The sequence below is a fragment of the Microtus pennsylvanicus genome, chromosome 12, assembly GCF_037038515.1.
Source record: "Microtus pennsylvanicus isolate mMicPen1 chromosome 12, mMicPen1.hap1, whole genome shotgun sequence".
Lineage (NCBI taxonomy): Eukaryota > Metazoa > Chordata > Mammalia > Rodentia > Cricetidae > Microtus > Microtus pennsylvanicus.
This window is the reverse complement of record NC_134590.1, coordinates 45448196-45473820: the sequence shown is the minus strand read 5'-3', so window position 1 is coordinate 45473820 and position 25625 is coordinate 45448196. Positions and strand designations below refer to the sequence as shown.

General features: G+C 46.0%; 1 protein-coding gene across 1 annotated transcript in view; it reads right to left on the bottom strand.

Moving 5' to 3' along the window:
* Sel1l3 (SEL1L family member 3) overlaps positions 1–25625 on the bottom strand; it is a 110150-nt gene that overhangs the window by 72493 nt on the left and 12032 nt on the right. The window contains exons 2-6 of the mRNA XM_075943538.1: positions 21809–22379; positions 9706–9832; positions 7635–7756; positions 6542–6657; positions 3436–3494 (exon numbers count right to left, since the gene is read on the bottom strand). Of these exons, the coding sequence (XP_075799653.1) occupies positions 3436–3494; positions 6542–6657; positions 7635–7756; positions 9706–9832; positions 21809–22379 (995 nt within the window). The remainder of the gene's footprint in view (positions 1–3435; positions 3495–6541; positions 6658–7634; positions 7757–9705; positions 9833–21808; positions 22380–25625) is intronic.

The following is a 25625-nucleotide window of genomic DNA, read 5'->3' as shown; positions in this document are numbered from 1 at the left end:
AAAGCGACTCAGTGGCAGAGTGCGCGCGCGCACACACACACACACACAAATGCAAACTCATTACTACTTTGAGTAGACTCAATAGAGGGAAGTTTTTAGTCATGGCATTTTGATAAATAACCATGAAAGACTGACAAGATAAATCTTGAAGGGCTTTGAGCCTCAAACTGTTTCACAAGTGTCTTCTCTCTTCCTACTTTGGAAAGGAAAGAAGAAATTGTGTGTGGTTTCTGCAAAACAAACAAACAAACAAAAACAACAACAAAAACCTTAGCAAAATCCAATTTTCAGAACCCAAGGAAGGCAGGCCCTGTCTAGAAAATTTAGTGCAGACTTACACAGCAATCCCTAACCACCCAGGAGGTGCAGCGCAAGAACCACCAACAAACGACTGAACCTTTATATGGCTCCAAACCCTGCCTATGCTGCTTTTCTGTCCCTGCATCGCTACACCTATGATAAGCTTTAGTTATAAACTCCACACAGTAAAGGATGAACAATAGCAAACGATAACGTAGAGCCATCCGGGTAACATACCATCATGAACATATGCAAATGTGGTCTCCTTTCGGTGTTGTGTTCCTACTTCTTGTGGGAGTGAGATGATACTTTGTAGAAGCTCCTAACAGCTCCCCTGGGGCTTCACAAGCCCCGGCCACACCACTCTTGTGCTTTGGGAAGTTCGTAAGTAGAGTAGGGACAGGAGGAACACTGATGTCTTGACAGTGGGTGTGATAACTGAAGACCAAGAGAAGTAACAGTAGCACCCACCGCATGGATACATAATATAGGACAAGGCACCTGAGCGGAGCGGAGAGTTCATGCTGCCACTCCTAACAATAAGTACTTTAAAATGTACACCGTGCTTACTTGGGGGAATTTTCCACTTCACTGTATTGGATCTCTGCTGCCTGTGCCTACGTAAAACCATGGAAAGTGAACCCCTGCCTAAGAGGAACTACTGTATGTTTTTAAATTAGCATAAGATGCTTTAACTGTTTTATTTTTTTTACCTAATAACAAATTACTTGATCTCTATGTCATTGCCCAAGAATATTTAAATTGTCATCATGATCAACCATCAGGAGCCTGATCTCCATGTGCATCTCTACATTAGGCTTCCACATTTTTCCCCTCTGAGGCGCTCAGCGTTTGCACACGATGGCAAGAGAACCCATGTGCTGTGCACGGCTTGATGGTCATCAATTTCGCTGACACGAAAGCTGAGCTAGACTCTTCCAGAGCTCCGACTAGTCTCTTTGGGAAACCGCAGACACTCTGGCAAACGATCTTCCCCTTATCTGGACATAGAGGGCTCGCGTTTATTACCAGAGAGTACCAGAGCCCAGAAGATTCACAGACATTGTTAGAAAGGCTACTGCTCAGAATTAGGAAACAGCCAGACTTGCAGTTTCTTCGAGAGGAGACTTAAGGACACCTCACCTCTGACCATAGTTTTTATCTGGTGTCAATTCCTCAGGACCTGATATAAGTTCTGACTCTCTAAAGACACTTTATTCGTTTCTTCCTAGCATTTTTCTGATAGCCTGAAACTTTAAATCTATTTGTGAATTTATTGTTCGGTATCACTTCCCTTTATTGAATTTTTTTTCAGTTTCCTGGAAATAGGGACTTCATTCCTTCTGTTTACCTTCTCCCCCACCCCTGAATCAAGCCTGTGTCTGGCATGTAAAATTTGCTCAGTAAGTATGGGATGGACAGATGAATAGATGCATGGATGGATGCATGGACAGATGGATGTAATCTGAAGGCATTCCTGTTACTGAATGTCATTCATAGCCTCTTACTTGTACCAAGCACTATGTTGCTGAACACTTAATTTCTGTTTCTCTGACACTCCCCCCACTATGTAGACATAGCCAACACTAGAGCAACACTCCAAGAGCAAAGATGAGAGCAAGGAGGATGTCTTTCCAATACTTGCATCACCGTGAAAGTAGGACTCTGGTTGAGATTCTATACACCTGCTCACAGGAACCCCAGGAGAGGGTTGCATACCTTGTGGTCCTGGCTTTACCCCCGTTCTTCTACTGGCAGGGTGTGTTGGGGGGTGCATTCTCTGAAGGAGCCCCAGATCCTGTTGGGCTTCTCTATCCCTTGAATTAGTCACAGAAGTCACTTCCATAAAGAAAACCTGCCTGTGTCGGGTGCTTTCTGCCAATTCTGGCACACCTCAAGACTTCTGATTTATCCTTAGCTTCATTCTCCAGGCTTCGATGTAGCTATCAAATTACTCTTGACCTTTCCGCAGCTAAGTGATGATAGATCCTTGGTCTTTTGGTGGGGCGGGGGGTGGAGGGGGAAGAAAATCCTTTAATACACACACACACACACACACACACACTAACCCAAGAATTGTTCTAAACTCCTGGAGCCTACTAGAAACCAGTTGGATTTACACGTGAACAGGAATGGTTGTGTAAAAGAGTGTAGCTTTTAGTCCCGTCTCACGCTCTCTCTGCTCTGGTTTCCTCAGTGGCCAGTTTCTGAGGGAATCTGGGTATCTCGATATAACAAGGTTTCCCAGATACCTAACGAAGGCTGTTTGTGGTTGACATTATAAAACCCACTATTCTGTGTGGATCTAGGAACAAATTAAGAAACGACAAAGCACAAGGCCAGGGACCCAGCTCTCAGCTTCTTTAAGTCACGTGGAGATGGTTACAGGGGATGAAAAGCTGTGCCGATATCAATAGCTGCACACATTTCAAGTCGAGATTATGAACATAAATATGAAGACTGTCTACTTTTATGCTCTCCACTATGCCAAAGTTTCCAGCTGTTCACAATAAGCAACATTAATACTTAGATTTATTTTCTTTAGAATCCTTCGCAAAAGATAATTTTCAAAGAAAATAAATTACAAAGTGCTACAAAGGAAGAATTTATGGTGAGATTTGGAAAAAAGATCGACTACTTTCCCTTGCTTAGTACAAATTGTGTGTGTGTGTGTGTGTGTGTGTGTGTGTATACATATATGCAGGAAAAATTGATGCCTGGTAAAATTTAAAAGTACAAAGTCTAGCTTGGGCTCAGAGATGGTTCAGTGGGTTCAGGCACTTGCCACCAAACCTGACAACCTGAGTTTGATCTCAGGAACCTACATGATGGAAAGGGAGAACCAACTCCTGCAGGTTATCCTTTGACTTCCATGTGCACATGGTGGCTGACCTAAACGTGTCCAACAAGGCTGACTTCCACATATATGCCATAGCATCTGTACACAGGCAAGTGTGTGCACACACACACAGGGTAGGGGATACACATGAAAAACAAGAACAAACTGAAGACGACAACCACAAAGCCTGGCTTGGCAAAGGTATGTAGAATAACCTCACAGTTGAGGGCTGTAGCATGAAGATACACATGAAGTAGCCCTAGAGTGGTCTACTTGTGAATGAAAACCACACTTACCTCATGGTCTGATTATGGTAGCTTTTCAAGTCCCATCCAAGGCTGGCAGTGACCACTATCTACATCGGGAGAGAGAACAAAAGCGTCAGGTAGGTCCGTACAGCCCACGCTACAGCTACATACGGTCCTTGGTATAAATTACTCATGAAATGTACTTGTCATTCTCCTGATTAATTTCTACAAAAATAAAATTAACAGTTTACTAGCCCTGTGTATATTTTAAGACTTAATAAATTTAGCTTTCCCAAGTGACTGGATGGTGTGTCTAAAAATATCTACAATGCAATTTCTGCCAGTGGAATTTGGATGCTCCCAGACTTCACGCCAGAGGTTGATTGGATGTGTCTGTGCTTCTAAATTCATAAGGAAGACGGGGAAGTACATCTGGTAGTACAAGTAGGTTTTGAAGTTTTACTGATTTTACCAGGGCCATAGAGGAGACAGACGGAGACATGTTCTACACAGCTTGCTGGTCCCTCCTCCCTTCCCCTAAGTAACAATAGTCATCACCCTCATTTTGGCAAGGACAATATGCTTCTCATGATGTTATGTGTTGTCTCAGTAGGTTCAGGGATACTGTGTGAATTCCTGGACTGACGGGGACACTTTTACTCTGGCACTCCAGAAGACATATTTAGCAAATGTGGCCTGACCTTGCTAGAGTCTCACTGACAGGACTTAGAGGTCACCCTATGTCTACAGAAGACAAACGAAAACACTAGAAGTCATGGGGCATGTGAGAAGAGAAAACGACTCAACCAGTTGTCTCTCGTAGCAACCATTTATTTTTAAGTGAGTGATTCACTCGGCCAAAGCAGTGAGTGTGGCAATCTTATCAGAGGTCTGGGCCAATATCCATTAAGGAGTCTAGAGGAGGCAGAAAGACAAGTCTGAAAGCATCTGACACCCACTGGCAAAAGAGCACACACACACACACACACACACACACACCACACACACACACACACACACACCACACACACACACACCACACACACACACACCACACACACACACACCACACACACACATCACACACACACACACACACCACACACACACACACACCACACACACACACACACACACACAGAGTACTGATTTCTTTCCACCTTTCTGCTCTTCCTACTCCTCTGTGGCTACATACGCATTACATCACGCAGCTCATCTCTCATGGGAAGGGACTGTACCCTTAGGATAACCAACACTACCTATGATTCTCTACTGCCTTGCAAGCTGGAGTCCAAATCCCAGATTCTGCACATTCTTGCCCCAAAGAAACAACTTTTCTTCTACTAGTTTTCTATATCCCTCAAGTTTATATATTGAAACTTTGATCCTAAATGTATGTGTTGATGCTATTTGGAGGTGAAAACTCTAGGATTCGTGTTACAGGAATCCATAAGGATAGGCTCCTTTGATGGGATTAGCAGCTAAGAAGAGAGGGCACAAAAGATAGTCCAATGGTTAAGGGTGGATCCACCAAGACGGATGACCCGAGCTTGATTCCACATGGTGGAAAGAGAGACTCGACTCCCATGAGTTGTCCCGCAACCTCCACATATGTACTGTGCCATGTGAACACGGGCACTCACACATGCATATCATACCTACACATGAAAATAAACATATATGTATGTAGATGTAGTAAATAAATTAAGAAGAAGAGAGAGAAGAAAGACCTGAGTCGGAATATTCCCTCTGGCTATCATCTAGGGTTGCCCATGCCATGTTGTGACGCAGCAAGAGGACTCTCACTAGATGCGCAATAACTTCTCAAAACTGCGAGGAATGAACCTCTTTGTCTCCAGAGAGTCTGTAGCAATAGACTAACGCTAGTCAACTTGGCTTGTCTGTGAACTTGCTAAGCATGTGCAGAAAATCACCCTCCTTTCTTCTCCATTTAAATTCTGCCCATACATAAAAATCTTGTACACGAATGCTTCCCCGAGCATCCCAGCATGGAACGCCGTCTTCCTCCTAGAAATCAATATGAATCATTTGGCAATTAAGCTTGCCTTATGACTTCTCTTCACGTGCTTAATGTTACTTCCATAAATAGTCTATAAGTAACTGGAGCCGGTGCCTTCCATACATACAGCAGGTGCAGGATAAGACCTATGAATCTGTTCTGATTTGATGCCTGTCTTGGTGATGTGCCATGTGCCTCACATATATGGGCATGGGCGACATGGACCTCAGCTCTGTTACTGAATATCTTTTAAGGAAAAAAATGTAACACATGAAAATTCCCAGCTAGACTCTTACTCAGTCTTCTCAGGAAGGCAGCAAAAACTAACCTGATTAATTTTTTTTTCCTCCTCAGAAAGCAGAACCGTGGAGACCGTAAGCACTGGAGAGGACCATGCATTATCTAATGCACGAGACAAACAAAACGTCTCCTCCAGTTTTGTTCCAGGAAAATCACAAATCAATAAGAAAAGCTGATGAGAAAATAAAGTAACCAGAAAAAAGCCAGCGTGCCAGCATCGCATCGATGGAGAAATGGAATTGTCTTCAATTACAACAACAGATTTCCCACAATCCATAAAAATCTCTGCTATGGGAGGCTTGAAACAGCTATGAGCAATGCTTTATGTACAAAATAGATAGAGACCCTCCATCCCACTACAATCATCACTTATACGCATTGGTTATTATGAGTGTGTTTAGTGCCAAACATAAGCAATTGTTTCAATTGCCAAAAGTAGTCAAATCATTTTTTAGCTGAACTAGCCAATAAATTCCCTACCAAAAAAAATTGTAGATTGAATAAGGCCATGTAAACATGGCAGATGTGGTTTTGACACTTACCTGCACGAAGCCTATCTCCCTAGGGGAGAAGGAAGGCCTGGAGCGCTCAGATAATTGTGGCTACGGAACTGGCTATATTATTTACTCCTTCACCACAGAGTGGAGAGAAGCACTTTAAAAGTTAATTAAATGGGCTGAGACTCTTATGATTTAAACTTCCATCTATAAAGTTCGATTTAGCAAGTGTGTAATTGTAAAGGGCCCATCGCTGGCCAAATTTCCTCCCAGGCTTTGTGGCTCTCTGGGTTCACAGCAATGTTTAGCTCTCCAGGCAGAGTGAATGCAGAGGTACCTGGCCTCCACTGAAAGAGATATCCAGTCGGAGCCACTCCTTCAGAGGCAGGGTGAATTTTGTTTTTACAGCCAGGTCTTCTCCTTTGACAAGATGCATTTGAATGTGCAAAGCGCCTGCCAAAAAAAAAAAAAAAAAGAAAGGTTGTGACATTTTCAAGGAGCCCCTCATGGTATGCGAAGAGGCAATGCTTTTTCAATAATCTGTCTAAGAAGTTATAAGAATAAAAAAGGAAATAAAAATTCCCTTTTCCCTCCTTTAAACAAAAGCCAAGCCGTCAGGTGCAGTGTGGTACACACCTGAAATCCCAGCACCAGAGGCTGAAGCAGGAGGATGGAGAGTTAGGATTTAAGGCCAGTCTGCCTTACACAGTGAATTTCCACCTTCCCACATAGGGAGATTTTGTGGAAGGGAGGGAGGGAGAGAGGGAAGGAAGGAGGGAGGAAGGGAGCAGAGAAAAGCAAAACAAAACCAGCAACTCCCAAAAAAGTATTCATACATGCATTTCTTTGTAAATAAGGTATTTATTTTGAGTCCCTAAGGGGAGAAAAAGACTTAATTTGAAGCTCATGGCTGGTTCCCTATGGTCTTGTCTGCATAAACAACAGCCCATTTCTAGTTTCAACTTCTATTTCCAAATGAAAAGAAAACAGAGACGCCTCTGTCTGACCACCTGAACCCAACACTCATGTAGAGCTCATCAATTGATTTTTCCCAACTTTACACAGCGGTCGTAATTCCATGATCATTTTTAGTAACATTACTTGACCAAGTCTTCCCAAAATAAGCACCTTGGGTTTGTTTCGTGTGTGTGTGTGTGTGTGTGTGTGTGTGTGTGTGTGTGTGTGTGTGGTGTGGTGTGTGTAAGGGACACGTTTTTCTTTCCCCATCCCTATTTTATTGGATCCCACATCTAAGTAGCATTATTGCCATGCCCGTACAATCACCACTGGCCGCTTGCAGAATAATGTACATTTTAGCCTCATGGAGTTTCGATGCTGACAGTATCTTCCTTATCCCAGACAGATGTTTCTGCTAGGAGAAAGAGTATAAGAAAACGACAAGATCATTTCAAGGCTCTGTTTATACTCACCCTCTTCCGTAAGAAACACGGAAGGTGTGCCGTACATCTCATTAGAGTCAACAAAGTACAGAATTCCACAGAGACTGGCCTCGCAATAATGGAGTAAATAAAGCCACAGCGAAACAGTAACCCTAAAGAAGGGAGGCGGAAGAAAATTCTGCAGATTGATATCATCCAAGCACAGGTAATTACAGCTAACAATGACCAAGTAAATTGCTTTCCTTCTAACGAAGGGGGTGGATTTGCCTTAGTGTTCATCATGGGAGATCGGCTTGCAAAGCCTGAGATCCTGAGACAAAGGAGGTAGTTATAGTAACTGCAAAGATCGGAGTTAAGCTCCTTTGTACAAAATGCGCTGACATTCTACCTCGCACCAAAACTGTTCCGGGGCTCTCTGAGATGCTCACGTGCCAGCAATTTGAATTCTTGATTGAGGCTGATAAAGCGAGACAGTGAATAAAAATACGGATTTTAATAAGAGGTGATGTGATAAGGAGCTATTCTAATATCTGTGATTAAAAGGTAAAAAAAAAACCCATAATTAGGGCTTTTTGAGCAATTTTGTTTCTTTCAAAGATAAAAGCCCTGAGTGTCGTGCACTGCAAATGGCATCTCCATGTGACATGTGGCCACAAATGCACCATCTTAATGCTCACATTAAGGTGTTGAATTCAGTAGCCCAGTTCTGGCCAACTTACAAGGCACAACTCATCTAGTTATTCTATTCCTGCATGGGGCTATTTCAGTTGCAGGGACATTATGACAGAGCAGACGGCTCAGTTGATAAAGTGCTTGCTTTACAAACATGAAGACTTGGGTGGATACCCAGAAACCCAGGCAAAAGGCCAGGAGCGGTGTGCTTGCTTGTAATCCCAGTATTGGGGAGGCTGAGACAGGAGAATCCCTGGGGTCTACTGGCCAGCTTAGCCTAGCTGGCAAGTTCCATGCCAGTGAGATACGGTGCCTCAAAAACAAGTTGGACAGTTCAACTTGAACAGCCAAAGGTTGACCTCTGGCCTCCAAAAGCACACACATATGTCTGCCTGAACACATACAGAACGCATGCGCACCCACATGCAACGCATATAAGAGGGGAGAATTGGTATGTTTGTGCTTTATGAAACGAGGCTAAAATAACAGTAGCAAACTCAACCAGGACAGTTTTAGCCAAGATACATGATACACCCATCACTCAGGAAATATTTGCTAAACACTAGTGGGATGCTCCACACTGCCAGAGACCATTAGTTCAGTCACGCAGCCGGGAATCGGCCCATTTGGTGTATGCCATGACTCAGTGTAAAACAAACGCAGCCTGCTCTTTCTGTTTCGCCCGGTAGCTAATTTGAAGCCGGGGTTACGGGAGCAGTGGCCCTCAATTCTTTGGGGGATACAGCCAAAGAACTCTTTCAGAATATTCTGGGCTTTGTAAGCTGGCCTTGAAGTCAGTGTCACAATGTGCAAACAGATGGTGTCACAGACGTCCCTCCTGACCCGCCCAGCTGAGCAAGCTCGTGAAGATAAGTTATTACAAGGAAGCTTAGCGAGAACATACGCTCGGTGAGTGACTCAAGATCTTTCTACCGCCAGCAGCACAGGAAGAATTAAATCACTCGGCTAAATCCATCTGATCTGAGGTGAGCTAGGAGCCATTTCCAGCATCTCCAGCTCGGCAGAAGGAAAAATAGATGTGGGTTCTGCTGAAAATCAGTGGAGGAGATCAGAGGCCCAGGGTGTTCCAGCAGCTCATCCAGTCTTCCAGGACGGAACGGGCCAAGGCCACGACTACAATCCGTGCTGGCTTTGGATGGCTGCACTTGAAGCCTCAGAAGACCCGAGCTTCAGCAGTTTGCTGCTTGCTCATGGGATCTCTGGGACCAGCCCAGAAAGATGGAGGAAAGTGGAAAGCTCCTAGGTACGGAAATAATTTCCACTTACATTTCCTGGTTCTCCGTTTCTCTTTAAGCATTTGTGCAAAGCACCTTGCCAAGCTGTGTCTCTGGAAGGGGTTTTCCCCCTAGCTGCCAGATGGTCAGCTACAAATAGGCCCAACCACTAGCTCACGACCTGCCCTTCTTACGTGGGGTAGTCCACGCGCTGGCTTCGGGTGGCCTCCAGCTCTCGATTCTGGAACCTCAGGAGCTTCTTCACGATGCCAGTGTTTTCTCCACTGGAGGCATACGGGAAACTGAGGAGGGCAACCGCATCTGTAACCATCAAAGAATTCACCTTCAGTTCTCTCCAGAGAAACGCGCCTTCCCAAGGCACCCCCCTTCTGGCACCCTCAACTCCCAGCCACACGGTTAAAGGAAGAGCCTAAAAATATGATCAAGAATGTGCAGGGCACGGAACCTAAGCCAGGGACCACCATGCTAACTGAGCAACACAGTCTTCATTCGTTTTCATGACTACTCCAAATTGTTATTCTTAGTCCCATTCTGCGGAGAGAAAGCCCAAGGTTAAGTATACAACGTTCAGAAGTGATAAAGACAGATTTCAGGTTTAAATTCAGGCATCTATCTGTGTATCTATCCATCATCTGTCTACCTATCTTACCTATGTGTCTATGTATCTATGTTTCCACCATCTATGCATGTATCTATCATCTATGTATGTATGTATGTATTATGTATGCATCTATCATCTATTTATGTATGTATGTATCTATAATCTATTTATGTATTATGTATGTATTATGCATGCACATATATATGTATGTATCATCTAATTATGTATGTACATATTATGTGTGTATGTATATATGTATGTATCTGTCTATCATCTGTTTTCTTTGTGGCACTCAGGGGCCTTGCACAAGAAAGGCAAGCACTCTGCCATTAAGTTACATCTTCAGCTGGCTTTTTTTGTTCTTAACCACATTGCACGCAGCCCTTTAACGCTAGGGAAAGCATTTTCAATTTGTGTTATGGTTATAATGATGTTAACACTGACAGAACTCATGGTGACACAGTCAGTTTATAGCAGTATAAACATTACACATGTACTACCTTACTGAGGCCTCATTAGCATGGCCAGCGTACAGATGGGGAAACAGAGGCACAGTTTGCCAACGTAGTAACTGACATTTGGTGTGTGCCAGGCAGCGTGACAAGCATAGCTCAAAGGTAATATCACTAAACTTCACAACAAGTGACCAAGTGGGTCCGTTAGCACAGTGCTTGACCCATGAGAACCTGAGCCTTACAGAGGGGAAAAAAAAAAACAAAACAGAGATGGGGTTGGGATTCAAACAAAAGCAATTTGGTTTTAAAATCTGTGCTTTTGAGTTTGCACTGATTTTTGTGTTATTTGGGTTTTGCAGTTCTGGGGATCAAACCCAGGCCCTTGCACATGCTAAACACACACCGACCCCTACTGTAGATCAACCTCATTTTGAGTTGGATATGCAGATTCCGCTTGCACTCAACATATTGTCTCTGTACAACATCACTAATAGCATCCCTCAAAAGGGAGCCAGGCTCCACTGTCTTTCCCAAGCATGGGCTCTAGAGTATAGGCATACCCACAGCAAATCCAGGGGAAACCAGGCTCTTAGGTTCTCTAGCTAACAGCCACTGCTTTAATGAAGGCTAAGTATACATTTCTATTTTCTATATTCCCTTGACCTAGGAATAACTATGCCTTTCTCTTTCTTAAAATGCTCTTGGGTTTAAACATCCATAATTCAACGAGAGAAACACAGCCCACTCTTCCTGGGACTCTTGGAGAGAAGAGCTGCTATCTGTAACAGTCGTCAAAAACACAGTATTGGCACAGATTTCAGGATCCTCAGCCTGGGAGGCCAGACAGCTCAGCTCTTTTTCCAAAGAGATACAAACCTTACTAAATGTAGAAGTACCTTGAATTTAATACGATCTGAAAATCCCAAAAACAGTTTTTAGAATCACCAGCCCTTGTATATATATATATTTAATAGGATTAAGCAAGCCATTTCCCCAAAAGCATCTAAATCATGATGTGAATTTGAGCTCCATTTGGGCACAGAGGACTTGCTGGGCTGTTATGAGTGCGGTGATTGAGACCGTGAACTGAAGTACTGCAGAGGTCTTTAGACTCCGAAGACAGTTCATCAGAAAGACAGATTTCAGCTCACTCTTCGCCTGGCTTCTAGGGGTTGGAGGGAAGCGGCCAGAGCCACATGTGTGCCAGGAAGCCTGAAGCACACAGCAGAGCAACCTTACACGGGAAAATGAAGCTTCTCAAAAGAGGTTTTGCTCATGCTGGGGCCAAAGTGCCCTGCAGCCAAGGAATGTGGAGGGACAATTCTCAACCAAAACATCTAAATAACTCTGCAAAAATACATAGTTTTGATGGCCAACAAGATCAAAAGCATGGACGTTTTCTTACCAACTCTGTAGGTTTAATAGCTCTGTTGTTTTTTTCCCCTCTGTATCCATCTTATGTGTCCCTTACCAGCAACGTTTATTGGCAAGAATGACATTTTAGAATCCACATAGGACAGGGGAGCATATAGGTGTGTTGTCCAATAGCTAACAGAGGCTGTTGGGAATAACAGATGGTCCTTGACTTAGAATGGGACAATGTCCCCCAAAACGTCAATGGCAAAAATTAAATATAAAAAAATGTACCTAATACCCTACGCTACCATTCATTATCACTTAGCCTAGTCTATCTTAAATGTGCTTAGAGCACACATTTGTCTAGAGTTGAACAAAATCATCTTATACAAAACCTATCTGACAGTCAAGGTTGGCTCCTTGGACTCACTAAAACTCTACTAACAGTGAAAACCTCAGTGGTGGGGAGAAATGATTTTCCGCAGTCAAACGTAGAAAAATACAAGGCTGAATGGCTGACTCAGTGGTTAAGAGTCCTCTCCTGGAGTCACATAGAGGTAACAATGTAATAAGCCAGTCATGGTCTTGTGCATGCCCCAGCACTTGTAATCACTGGAGTTTGTGGGCCACCAGCCTAACCCAAAAATTCAAACTCTAGGTTCAGGGAGAGACCCAATCTCAAAAAAAAAAAAAAAGGAAAAAGTAATGAAGCAGGACACCCAATCCTCCACTTGCACACACAGGTGCGTACATTTGCATATACATATACACCACATACACACACACATACACCACACACACACACACACACACAAGTTGAAAAAGCCAAAGTCAGTTCGTCATAAATCAAGGATCATCTGCAGTTGACTAGTGATGTCTATCACAAGAGCAGGCTAGGGAGTGACAATACCATTCACCATCACATTGTTTATAGGTAAGTTAGGTCCAAAGAGATCTAGAGACTTATCCAGTTGTCTCTGCAGGGTCCATGAAAGCAGGGACCACCTTCATTCACTTCTGTTCTCAGAGCCTAGAACAGTGCCCAGTGCTTGATGAATGAATGAACACACGTAACTATAGACAAGTTAGAATTCAAACGGGTCTCTCTTTTCCAACACTTTCTACAATTCTAGAATATGCACCACTCTACCAAACACAAACAATCCATTCAAATCCTTACTTCAAGCCTATTTCTTTGACTCTTGTATAAGATGAGGTCGGAGGAGACACCATTAACATATACACGTGCACGCATGCACACAAACACACACACACATCATAAAAGAAATGCATGTTTGGAATACTTTCTGAATCGCTTTTGCTTTGTTTCTTTAAATTTTAGAACAACAAGAGGCATTAGCTCCTAAATGGTACAAATCCCTTCATTGAGAGACAAGAAAAATGTCACTGTCCAGGTGATAATTGTGTAACTAGTAAGGGACCCAGCTCTGACTCAAACTGGAGCTCCCTATACACACCAGGGAGGGTTTTATTAACCTAACTACATCTTACAAGCGCTCTGAGAGAACAGATGTACATCTGCTATGCCTACTGGCTGCTGAAACACTAAAATGTTTTGATATTGGTTAGCTGAGTAATGCCACCTTGAGTTCTCAAGGCCCCGCCACCTTCTCTGCTTCCCCTTCAGGTTAGGGACTGGCTGGACATAGCCGGGGTGAGGGTAGGGGTCCTCCAGCACCACCCTGCTTCATCACAAAGGCTCGCATCGCACCCATGAGGTAGACGGGGGTCCCTGTCTCTCCCTGGTTATTGTAGTGTGTGTGTGTGCATGTGTGCATATGTGCACACAAGAGTTTGTTTGTATGTGCTTGTGTGTATGTGTATGAAGAGTCAATGATTCATATCTGGAGTCTTCCTTATTTCTCTCTACCTCACATTTTTGAGACAGGGTCTCTCATTGAACCTGGGGTTCACCAATTCAGCTAGACTGGTGGGTCCGTAAAATCAAGGACCCTCTGGTCTCTCCTTGCCTAGCACTGTGTTACATGTGCAATACCACAGCGCCCAGCATTTTACATGGGTTCTGGGAATTAAACTTAGGTCCTCATGCCTTTTTGACATCGTTTTTCTTGGTCCCTGTTGAATACTTTAATCTCAACCTTGGGTGGGTCAGGGCTAGGAGAATTTTGTAACCCACTGTCTAGTCCCATCAGAGAACTGGGACCCTGACATGGAAGCCTAACTCTGGGGAAGGTCCTGTCTCCATGCAACAAGGCCTTTCTCAGGATGAGCTTCAGACCTAGCAGGAGGACCCACTGAGAAAGACCTCCAGCCTGCACAGGGAGGCATCTCCCTGCAGGGAATCTCTGGGGCTAACATCTGCTGGCAGAACCTAGGGAAAAGAAGGTATGGTTTTTCAATCCTCAGAGGGACTTTTTAAACAGAGATCCCTAAAATAATAGTGGATACTGAATGTACTGTTGCCCTTAAAGTCAAACCTGAAGATCAAATCAGTATGGATGATTTAAATCATAAATGCCCCCCAAAGGTATCTGGGTAACGGACTGGATTCCTTAGGACGTATGTGGAAAATCCACTCGTAGGAGTCTGGAGAATACAGGTTTGAGTCCTTTGAACTCATCTTCCAAACATGCTCACAGGTACACGAAGATTCCTGTAAGAATGTTCAGGGAAGTGAAAGAAAAGCCCTTTTTGGAACCCATTCTCTTTGGAGAGATTCCTTGCTCAGCCTAGATATACGGGGGAGGGCCTTGCTCCTGCCTCAAAGTGAGGGAAGTCCCAGACTTTGTTCACTCCACTCCACATGGGAAGCCTTACCCTCTCTGAGGAGTGGATGGTGGGTGGGGTGGGTGGAAGGTGGGGGGAGCAGGAGGAGGGGAAGAAGAGGGAACTGGAATTGGTATGCAAAATGAGAAAAGATTGTTTAAAAAAAAACAAATAGAAAGAAAAGCCCCGTGTGGAGGTTGGGGTGGCTCAGTGAGTAAATCCCTTGCTCCAAAAGCATGAGAACCCAAGTTCAGCTCCCCACGCCTATGCAGAAAAAGAAAAGAAAAGAAAAGCTAGGTATGGCATCACCCAGTACCGGGAGATGAATATGGAGGATGCTAGAAGCTTGCTAGGCCGGCACATCTAGCCAAATCAAAAGGCTCATGAGAGTAACAGATCTCTAATAATGATCTCTGGCCTCTATGTGCGCACGCCGGTATACGCATCCCAACATACATGAGTGCAATCACACATAAAACACCCTCAGGCACACACACTTGGCCTGCAAGGCCATCCAAGCAGACAGGTTAAACAAGTGATAGACTACCAGACAATGGAATGCTAAGGATCTGTCAAAAAGAACAGGGCCAAGTAACACGGCCTGATGGAGAAAAATCTCTGCTGTGCCGCTAATGAGCGTAAGGCAGCGCTGCTCCCGGGCTATCATTTGCTTGTGGAGACAAGGAGCTAAGCTTAATGCTTCTATGTGCAGGGGATTATTCTGAAAGGAGAAGCAAGAAATGCTTGTACCGAGTTTGCTTCTGGGAAAAGGACCAGAAAGAAGACTGCGATGGGCGGAACGTCTTCCCGCTAAACCTTTTTCCACGATTTGAATTTTTTACCAGGTACATGTACCACCTTTGCAGCCAAGGAAGGCAAGAACAAAGGCCCTGAAGATTTCCATGCAGGCAGAGAGAAGAAGGCAGCTGCATTCCACCGGCCTGCCCACCCCGGGCCTCTGAGGCTGTTCGGCTCAGCCCATTCGCTTCAAAGAGACGAAGTCCAGTGGGTGAAGGCAACATGATTCACATCGATAAAAATTCAACTGGAAAAAAAAAAGTCTTCTAATTTGGAACCTGGGTTAGGGCTATATTAGCATATCTCAGAGAGGCGGCATAGCAAAGTCGAAAGGATGGAGGTTCGGACTCCAGTGAAATAATCTCTCCGAGCCTCTGTTTTTCCCCTTCATTAAGAAGAGGATGAGAATAATACCGTCTTTCCCACGAGACTGTTATAAGGATTAAATGAGACAAAGTGCCCGGAAAAAGTGTTTTGTACATTGTAAAGGGCAACGCAGAGGCGAGGCACTAATTAGTGTTATTACTGGGAAACTCAGACTACTGTGATTAACTGGGGACGGGGGGGACTAAGTCTGTAGGTTTTTTTTCAAAGTCCAAATATATAGCTTATAATTAAAAATGGATCATCACGTCACTGGCTTGAATAATCCCGATGCATATGCAGTTTGTTTGGGAGTTTGTTTTGTTTCTCTCCCCACAAAGCCAAGCCAAGCCTGGCTCCAGTCGGACTTAAATTTCAACAATTTTGTTGTAATGGGATTTCCTTGTAAGGAACTGAGGGGCAAGATGGCTCAGCCCAGATGATCTGAGTTTGAACCGTGGAATCCACACGGTGAAGGAGAGAACCAACCCCCCCCCCCAGTTGTCTTCTGACCTCCACACACACATACATCACGGCATGGACATGCCCCCTCCCCACCCCAAATAAATAAACAAATATAATCAAAATATCATACTTCAGATCCACTGGAACTAAATGTGAGGATGGCCTTTTATTGAAAGGAGAAGAAGCCTCCATTATTCCCCAGAGTTTTTCAGAGACCACAAGAACTGCCATGAAGGGAGAACCCAGGGCAGAATGCTTCCTGCTGTTAGTGTGGTTCCTGAAAATCTTCAGAGCCTGGTCCTAACCTCCCTCACACCTGAGATTCTGCCTCCAAGTTCAAGTAAGCACTTCAAACACATTTCAGGCTGCTAGTCTGCACCTTCATCCCAGGGCAGATGCCGGCAGTCAGCTGACATGATCCTTCTCACGGGGCAGACTCAGCCTCAGAGCTCTGGGAAGGCATGAGAAGCCAGCCTGCCACCCCCATGGAGGAATGAGGCTGTGTCATACAATCCCCTCTCCACCCATCACTACCCTTCCCCTTGTCCTTTTCCGCCCCATGGCCTCCCCTCTAGTCCTCTGACTGCGGAAGCGGAGCTTTTCCATCAGGTCCCTCCCAATGTCACCTGCCCTGTGGAAAACCCCAGCGGAGCGACTAATAAACACACAGGGGCTTTGTCCAAGGCGACTGACACGGGATAAATAAATAATAAATAAACAACTTCATAAACCCAGCCAGCTGTATAACCCAGGATTAAATATGAAGTTTGGGAGGCAAATGATCCAGCCTTCTAGACCAGTAGTTAATAGCTGTACGACCTGAGATGGGTCGTTGGGCTTACTCCAGCCCACTTCCTCATCAGCAAGTCTGAAGGCAGAGTGTGGGCAAGAGCGCTTGGATTCTTCCCACAGCGTCTGGCACATGACAAGGACTTGCAGAGTGGCTGTGACTGTGCCGTAGCCGTGTTTGTCTCCCACACAGCCACCTTCAAGGGAGGGACTAGGTCTCCATCCATGAGTTTCCAGCTTAGGGGAAGAAACTGGTCCATAGAGGCCTGGCCAGCCTTTGTTCCATTTAACTGAACACAATGCACGTCACAGGAGAGGTACTCGTCAAGGGCTTGGGAAGCCAGAGGTCAGAGAGGCAATTTCTGATTGTGGAAATGAAATACGCTCATGAACATACATGGATATTTGGGGTTGGGACAAAGGGAAGCGGCGATTTGAACTGGCTGTCAAAGTTTAGGGAGGATTTCGGGAGGGAAACATGGGTGTGGTGGCGGAGGTAAGGCTGCGCGCTGACGGTGCTGGCAGGGCTGGCTGGGATGCTGTAGGGAAATAGGCTCTTCTAGGTCAAAGGAAATGAATTAGGGAGACATAAAAGTGGGAGTATCAGCCTCAGCCTACTAAGGCGGAGCTGAGGCACGTGAGTTTGCAAGGGAATGACTGGGAGTCTGCAGCCTTAGCGAATGTGGCTCTCAGGGGCCACCCGGGAAGCTGCAGCCTGTGGGCCTGTCTGCAGGGGGCCAAAGGAAGATTCAGGGCCAGCTTTGCCCCTCCTCGCCCTCCACAGGGGTTAGGGTATCAGGGTACTGTCACGGTATGGTCCTCCCTGGAACATAGCACCAGGAGCTTACATTATGGTGGTCTATAGGAAACCAGAAAATATAGGTATTTAATTACATGGTCCAGTGAATGTAGGCTATAGAGGAGACTGAGGGGTTAATGCCAGGCAAGAACACCAGCTCAGACCAGGTGGTCAGGGAAGTGGGCATTTGAGCAAAGGCACAAAAGAGGCAAGAAAGCAAACTGGACAGAGACTTGGGGAATGAGCATGTTAGGTGGCAACTGTCCCTCAATGTCCCAAAGTGGGGCTGAACATGGCCTGTCTAGGGAGAAGCAAGCAGGCTCACGTGGCTGGACGAAAGCATGCCAGGAGATCAAGCCAGCAAACGCCACACAACAGGGTGGTTTGATCCCGAGCAGCAGAGTGAGCTCCTTAAAGGGGACATGAGGTGGCCGGCCTGTACTGTACAGGCAGCCTGGAGAGAGAGGGGGCAAGGGTGAAGTTGGAAAGCCACCACTAGGCTGTGGCCAGAGTCCAGAAGGGTGGGGACTTAGACCACAGTGCCAAGAGTACACGTGGCAAGGAGAGATTGGACATAAGTCATATACAGTTGAAACTGTAGCCAGCGGCCCTGAAGGGCTCTCCCCTTAGGGTGTGACAGAGAGGTGTTCTGAGGGTGGCCCAGGCTAGCCTGAATGTTAACCTTCCACCCCACCCCACTGCCAGGTGGTTGATTGTTTCAGTGAGTTCAGGAATGAGTCAGACCCACAGGGGACATAAGAGATAATGCCCATCCCTTCCCCCAAGGAAACAGACAACAGTAAGTTCTTGCCCAACCACCTATGGCTCCATGGCTAGAACATAGCAGGGACAGGTATGTAGAAGGACGTGGCCAGGCCTTGGCACAACGTATCTGAAGGCTGTTAACTTTTGATCTGGGTTGGGCTTGCTCAGCAGGGCCGGATGAAAACCTGCCAGTTGTCCACCAACAGTGCAACCAGTAACCCAGCCTGGGCCTGGCAAAGAGGAGAGTCTGGGGGTACTCAGTCCCATCCCTGAGCACAGGCCAAGCTGGCAGCAGCGGGGACTTGAGCCATTCTCCTGGAAAACCGAGGCACAAACAACAAAAAAGATGAACCCAGATAGGGGTACCGAGGTTCAGAGGCAAGACCATATAGGACATGAGATGCCTGACTCAGAAACCGCTTCCCAAGCCCTGAATCAAGGGGACTGCGGTTTATAAAGAGGCCCAGACTTAACAGGTGAAGCTCAGATGGGGGTCTCCTGATACTGTCTTGTGTTTCAACTGACCCTTGTGGGGCTATAAAGCAAGTGAGAAGGGCCCTGCTAAGAACAAGGCCCCCACCCACCCCTGCCTGGCCCCACCCCTAGGCCCCACCCAGAGCCCCGCCTCAGCCCACAGCCTCATCCAGAACAAAGGTCAAAGCACCTCCCACAGCCGGCTGCTTCTCACTCAGGTGACTTGTCTCTTAAGGAAAGAGGTAAAATGGACTCATTTTGGTAAACAAATCATAGCTACAGGTGCAGAGATGGTTTGAGAGGGCAAGGAACTCCCGCCTCCATTTGCAGAGATTTTTAACTCCTAAGAAAGGTTTTCCTCTGTGCTATGATTTGATTAGATTGGCTCTCACGCCAGAAGAAATGTTCCGAAGAAGGCGGGTAGAAAATGCCCACTGTGCCATTGCTGGGCCTTGCAAGCAGGGCAGGAAACGACAGAAGAAAAGGCAGCTCCCATTTTCAGGGCGCCCTGAGAATGAGCCAGTTTATAAATGATTTCATTTCAAGACGTCCTGCTTGCAATTTGGTCATTTTTCAATGAGAAATATATACATTTGCAAAACATGAAATGGAATCATTAAGCCCTGATGAAGGCAGAGGCAAAGCAAAACCGGGGCTGTGTATGCCCTGTACTCCCTTCTGCTTGACAAATTAGGAATCCCTGTGGAAGGCAGTCCAGATAGGCACTGGCGAAGGGCTCTGCCTGGAGGAGGGTGGCACCCATTACAAGGGGCACACAGCTCCCATATTCCAGATATCTAATGACCCAGCTCTTCCCACAATGCACACACACACACACACACACGAGAGAGAGAGAGAGAGAGAGAGAGAGAGAGAGAGAGAGAGAGAGAGAGAGAAATGCAAATACTTTTAAACCTGAATTCAGTCTACAGTTAACAATATTCAACGGCACTGGTTTCCTAGTTTTGATACTGTGCTGTGATTACAAAACACAGTAGCAACGGGAGAAGCTGGGCTGTGGCACAAAGGACTTTCTCTACCATTTGTACAGTTTCTTGTGACTCTACAATTAGAGTAAAATAGTTTTCAAGACGCCAGCTGTTTAATGCATTCAGCAAGAACTGAGGACCTATACAGACACACACACACACACACACACACACACACACACACACACACACACACACGTTTTTATTCTATATGAAGTCACTTTGGAGCCTTACCAAGAAACTACCCCAGCCACTGTTCATCCAAAAGTCCCATCTCAAAGGTGAGAAAAAGCATGTCACTAGAGGAAGAACACAGAATCATGTCCTTAAGTCACCTTCCCCCATAGCAGATCTGGAAAAGACTAGGTATGAGGAATGGACTGGGGAAAGTCTGGTGTCATGGGCTGTGGAATTCATGCACCTGCCAAGCCAGCCTGGGGGTTTGGGCCACAGTCAAAACAAGATCAAAGTCCTCAGCTCAGTCCCACTCCCTAGCCCAGAGATTGAAATTTGTGGGTGCAACAGAATCCATTTCAAATGCTGAGTCTACTCCATCCCCAGTCCTAGGCAGAGGAGGAACATCGTAGACCTCCCATCCTGAGGTAGAGGGGGTGCTGAGGAACAACCCAGGAGCCCCTGGATGGATTCTGTATGGGCTGTTACACATGGCATTTAGGATAAAATGCAGAACTGAGACTCGCCCATCAGTGCAGCGGCTTGGTGCTGAGGACTGGCAATGGACTCAGTAGACATCGCTTGATTCTGAGGGGAGGATCCATTAGCCTGTTTTATAGGTCAGGAAACAGAGGCTAGGCAAGTTCTACCTACACACTCAGAAGTGGCAGGCCCCAGCTACAAGCTGCTACCCTGAGGCACAACCTCCCTATCTGGCACAAGCATTGCTTTTGGAGGTCTCTCTCATCTCCTCCAGGATAGAACATTTTTTCTTATAAATAACAAAAGCTGTGGGGCTTGCTGGGGAGCCAGGCTTTGTTTCTGCGGCATTATTACTTCGAAGCATCTCAGAAGCTCTCAAAGGTTCGCTTCTCTCCTTCCATGGCCCCTTGATTCCTTTCTGTCTTTCATCTTCCTCCCTATTCTCCCTTAATCTTTCTCCTCTCTTTCATTTTTTTTATTCGCTCGCTTTTGTCCCCAAATTCAAAATGACAGACACAATGGACCTCTCCACTTTCCTTGTCTTATTGATGCTAACTTAAATAATTTGCTTTTGGGGTCCAGCATGATAGCTCAGTGGGTAAAGGTGGTGGCTGCCAAGCCTAACGACTTGAGTTCAATCCCTTAGACCCACATGGTAGAAAAAGAGGAATGACTCATGCAAACCTGTGCTCTGATGTCTATGGGACACACACACACTCACACATTCACACATACGCATGCACACACACACTCACACATACACTCACACACATTCATGTGTGCACACTTACACACACATTACTCTCACACACTCACACACACTTACACATACACACACATGCACACACACATACTCGCACACACGCATACACACACTCACAACACTTACACATACACATATGCACACACACTCACACACATGTAATTTATGAAAGGAATTTGCACCTGCTGTAATTTGATGGCACTGGCCATCTGAAAACACAAGAATTGTGCTCTGCCATGAGGCAAGTGACCTACCACTTTCCAGAGGACACTGTGGGATCCTGTTGGCCCAGAGGCTCCAAATATAGTCCACGTTCCACTCCAGGCACACCTGATGGTCTTTGAAAGGCCGTTCAAAAGGTGGGACCGTCTGCAGCAGGGTGTAATTCTTTGCGACTGCGTGCAGCAAATTCTCCTCCCCTCGGACATTCAAGCCCCCGCCACTGTGCCTGTGAGTTATCCAGGCTCGCAGGATCACCGTGGACACAGAGATGGGGTGTTTGATGAAGTAATCATCTCTGTACACCATAATGCTTGGGAACTTCACGTGTACTATTTGTGTCCTGCTGGTGTGAAGATGTTTCTCATTCCTCCACCTCTTCTTGTACACGGGAATGCTACTTCTGAACTCGGACGAGACGACTGCTTCCAAATTGACAACACAAGGCTGAGAGCATAAATACTCCACGGAGACTTCTGAGACGTTGCGCACACTCCCTTCAAAGGCAGTAAAATAAATAAAGTCTGCGTACGTTGCACCCTGCTCGGCACTGGGCAGCACCGACGTCGTCAGGGAAGTCTGCCTGCCCAGAGATGGCACAAAATGCTGAAAAGGAGAGAGAAAGCAATACAGAATGCTTTAAAATATCATCCTATTAGCACATTCAGGGGTTGTTATTTTCTTGGCATTAAAAACTATAGGTCTATGAAAAGGCGATGAATCTGGGCAGTGAGAGATGTCAAAAGCACGACTATTAGACTGGGAAAAAACCAACACACATACGCAAATGAAGACCAGATCACGCTGGCCTCTCTCTTAGGCTCAGGAACATCTGCTGATCAAAATCTGGCTTTCAAAGCTCTGTGGCAGCCAGTCCTGAGCTGGCTTTCTGAAGGACAAGGCTGGTCCCTGGCAGAGGTAAGAGCGAAAGGGTCCTGCTTTAGAATGAAAGAGGCAAGCCAACTTCAGACACGCACAAGCTACTTCAAATGGGGGCCAGACACTGCCAATCAAAGGCCTGGAGGAAAGCTGAAAAAGCATCACCAGGGAACATAAAAAGAAGGCCAGCCTGGTGTATGTATCTCTTGTAAGTGTGGGGCCAGGATAAGCCTGCCAGGCTGGTGGCTCAGCTGGGGGTCTCTGCTGCTCCACACTGGCAAGCTAGGACCACAGCCTTGTTTTTTCACTATACATGATATGACAGGAAAATTCTAGCAGGATGCCCATTTGGTGGCTTCTTTATAAGTACCTCCCCTCCCTGTGTGATTGTCTTCCAGAAATCTGAGGAGCTTGGTTACAAAATGCAGTCAAGTTGTGAGACTTGAGGTCATGAACTACGGCTAGCTGAGCCCTTCTTGACATGACTTTGTGACTCAGGTGTCCAGAGCAAACAAGGTCACTGTGACCACTTCACACCCATGTTGATGGTTAGGACTGAAAGAAAAAGAAAGACCTAAAAGGCAAGTGTGGGTGATGGTGTGGAGAAACTGGAATCCCTGTGCACTGCAGGTGGCGATGTAAAATGGCGCAGATCCTAAGGTAAAACGAAAGCCACTTCTGTTTTTCAGGAAAAAAAAAAAAGAACTATGTAATCTGATCCCATGAGTCCTCTTCCAAATATACCCACAAAGTTGAAAGCAAGAACTTGAGGACGTAGCTATATGGTGACATCCATAGCCACACTCTCCCCGACAGCTAAAAGCAGCTCAAGTGTTCATCCATGACGGGAAGAGCCGTCTAAGTGCACTACAGCGGAATGGGATTCGCTAGCCCACATAAGATGGACGAACTTTAAAGATATGCTTAGTAAGATAAGCCAAACATAAAACAGAAGTACTGTATGAGGCACTTAGGAGAAGGTAGAGGAGTCAGCCTCATGGGGGCAAAATGGAAAAGGGACTGCCAAGGTCTAGGGGCAGAGGATGGGTGGTTCATGTTAGAGTTTCATTGCAAGGCGATGAGAACGTGCTGGAGGCAGAGAGACGTGGTGGCTGGGCAGAATGTGAGCTTACTTAACACCACCGAACTCCGCGCTTCCAAACAGCAAGCTTTATAAATACTGTATCACAATTTGTGAGGAAAAGCCATTTCATTTGCCAGCTGCGATGATGCATGTCTCTAATCCCAGCACTCTGAGGGCAGAGGTGGGAAGATCCTGCAAGTTTGAGACTAGTGTGGTCTACCTAATGAGCTCCAAGCCATCCAGGGGTACAAAATGAGACCTTGCCTTAAAAATGGGGAAAGGGGGTGGCAAGATGATTCAGTAGGCGGAGGCACTTGTTGCCAGGCCTGATGACCTGAGTTCAATCCCAGATCCTACATGGTGGAAGGAAAGAAGTGACTCATAGAATTCTCTCTGGCTACCAGGGATATGCCATAGTACACATGCACACACACACACAAAATAATAAATATAATTCTTAAAAATTTTAAACTACTTTGGTCTTACAAAGAAAGAGAAGGGGAAGAGAAGGGGCTCTTTTCTTTGTTCTGGCTTAGAGCCATAGAGAAGCAAAGGGGGAAGAGAACTGAATTCTTGCACCAGGGAAACACACCTGTCAATAGCAGTCAAAACCAAAACAAAACAAGAAAACAAAGCAAAGCAAAATATAGCTGTATGCCAACCAAACAAGGAACACGCCCAGCGCAGTCAGCACCATATGCACAACTGACTGGGGTCTCGATTAGCTTAGGGAAGAAATAAGATTCCATTTGGGCTTTGAGGGGTGAGGAGAAGTTCTGGGGACAGTGCAAGGGAGAGGCAAAGGAGAGGGCTCAATAGAAGCAAGCGGCGAAGAACCCAAGGGTTCAGGAGAAAGCAGCTTGGCTTGGCCAGAGAACAGAATTACGGCAGAGGAGCACGCAGCCATGGGAACCTGAGACAACAGAGAGCCTTTGGCTCTGGGGACAGTGAGTGGCAGCCCAGGGCAAGAACTCTCCCCTCGGCGTGCAGGCTTCGGTGGAAGGGGTGCGGTTTTCTTTTGAACTCCACGCACACGGGTGAGAGTGACTGTCAAGCAGGCATATGAGGAGCTAGTCCTAACTCAGTGATGAGTAAGGCCCCACTCACGGAACAGAATAGCAAAGTAAAGCCACACAGAGGTAGCATTTTTGACCTATTAGACCCTCAAGGTCAAGGTCAGATTTTTGTCTTCCCCTGGCTGCATCGGGGGGAGGAACACCAGTGTGCTGCTGCTGGCGGTCATTTCTACAAGGCAATCGCGCAATACCTACCGAAAGGATAAGTGCAGTCACCTGCTGGACCAACAACCCCACGTGTAGAAATTTATCCTACAGATACACTAGCTCTGTGGGAAAGGGTGTAAGTACAGGCTTATGTCAGCACTCCCCATCTCAGCGGAAGAGAAAAGGTGTAGATGTCCACTGTTTATGTAAACGAAGTACCTCCAACCCTGGAGCTCTCCGTAGCCATGAAGAGACTCAAGATCTTCACACACAGAGGAGGGGATTGTCTCTGAAGGGTACTTCGGGTTTGGAACTCTGGTTGCTCTTGACATTTTTAAGTGGGTTCATAAAGTGGGTTACAGAGCGCACAAACCCATACATGGTGTAAAAACAGAATCACTAGAATACACATAGCATCAGCTTCTCCCATGGAACATGGAAGGACGAAGTGGCCAGGAGAGAGAGAGAGAGAGAGAGAGAGAGAGAGAGAGATGCTATCTCATTAGCTTTTGCATTCTTAGTGAGGGTCCACAAATGGCCGAAAGGGAAAGGAAGGGCTGGCCGTTCCTTCGTGTTCATCATGGGAAACCTGGGGGAAGAAATCTGGAAGGAGTGAGGACAGTTCAAACTGCCCAACCCCTCTGGGAGAGGCTTGTTTCCTGCACT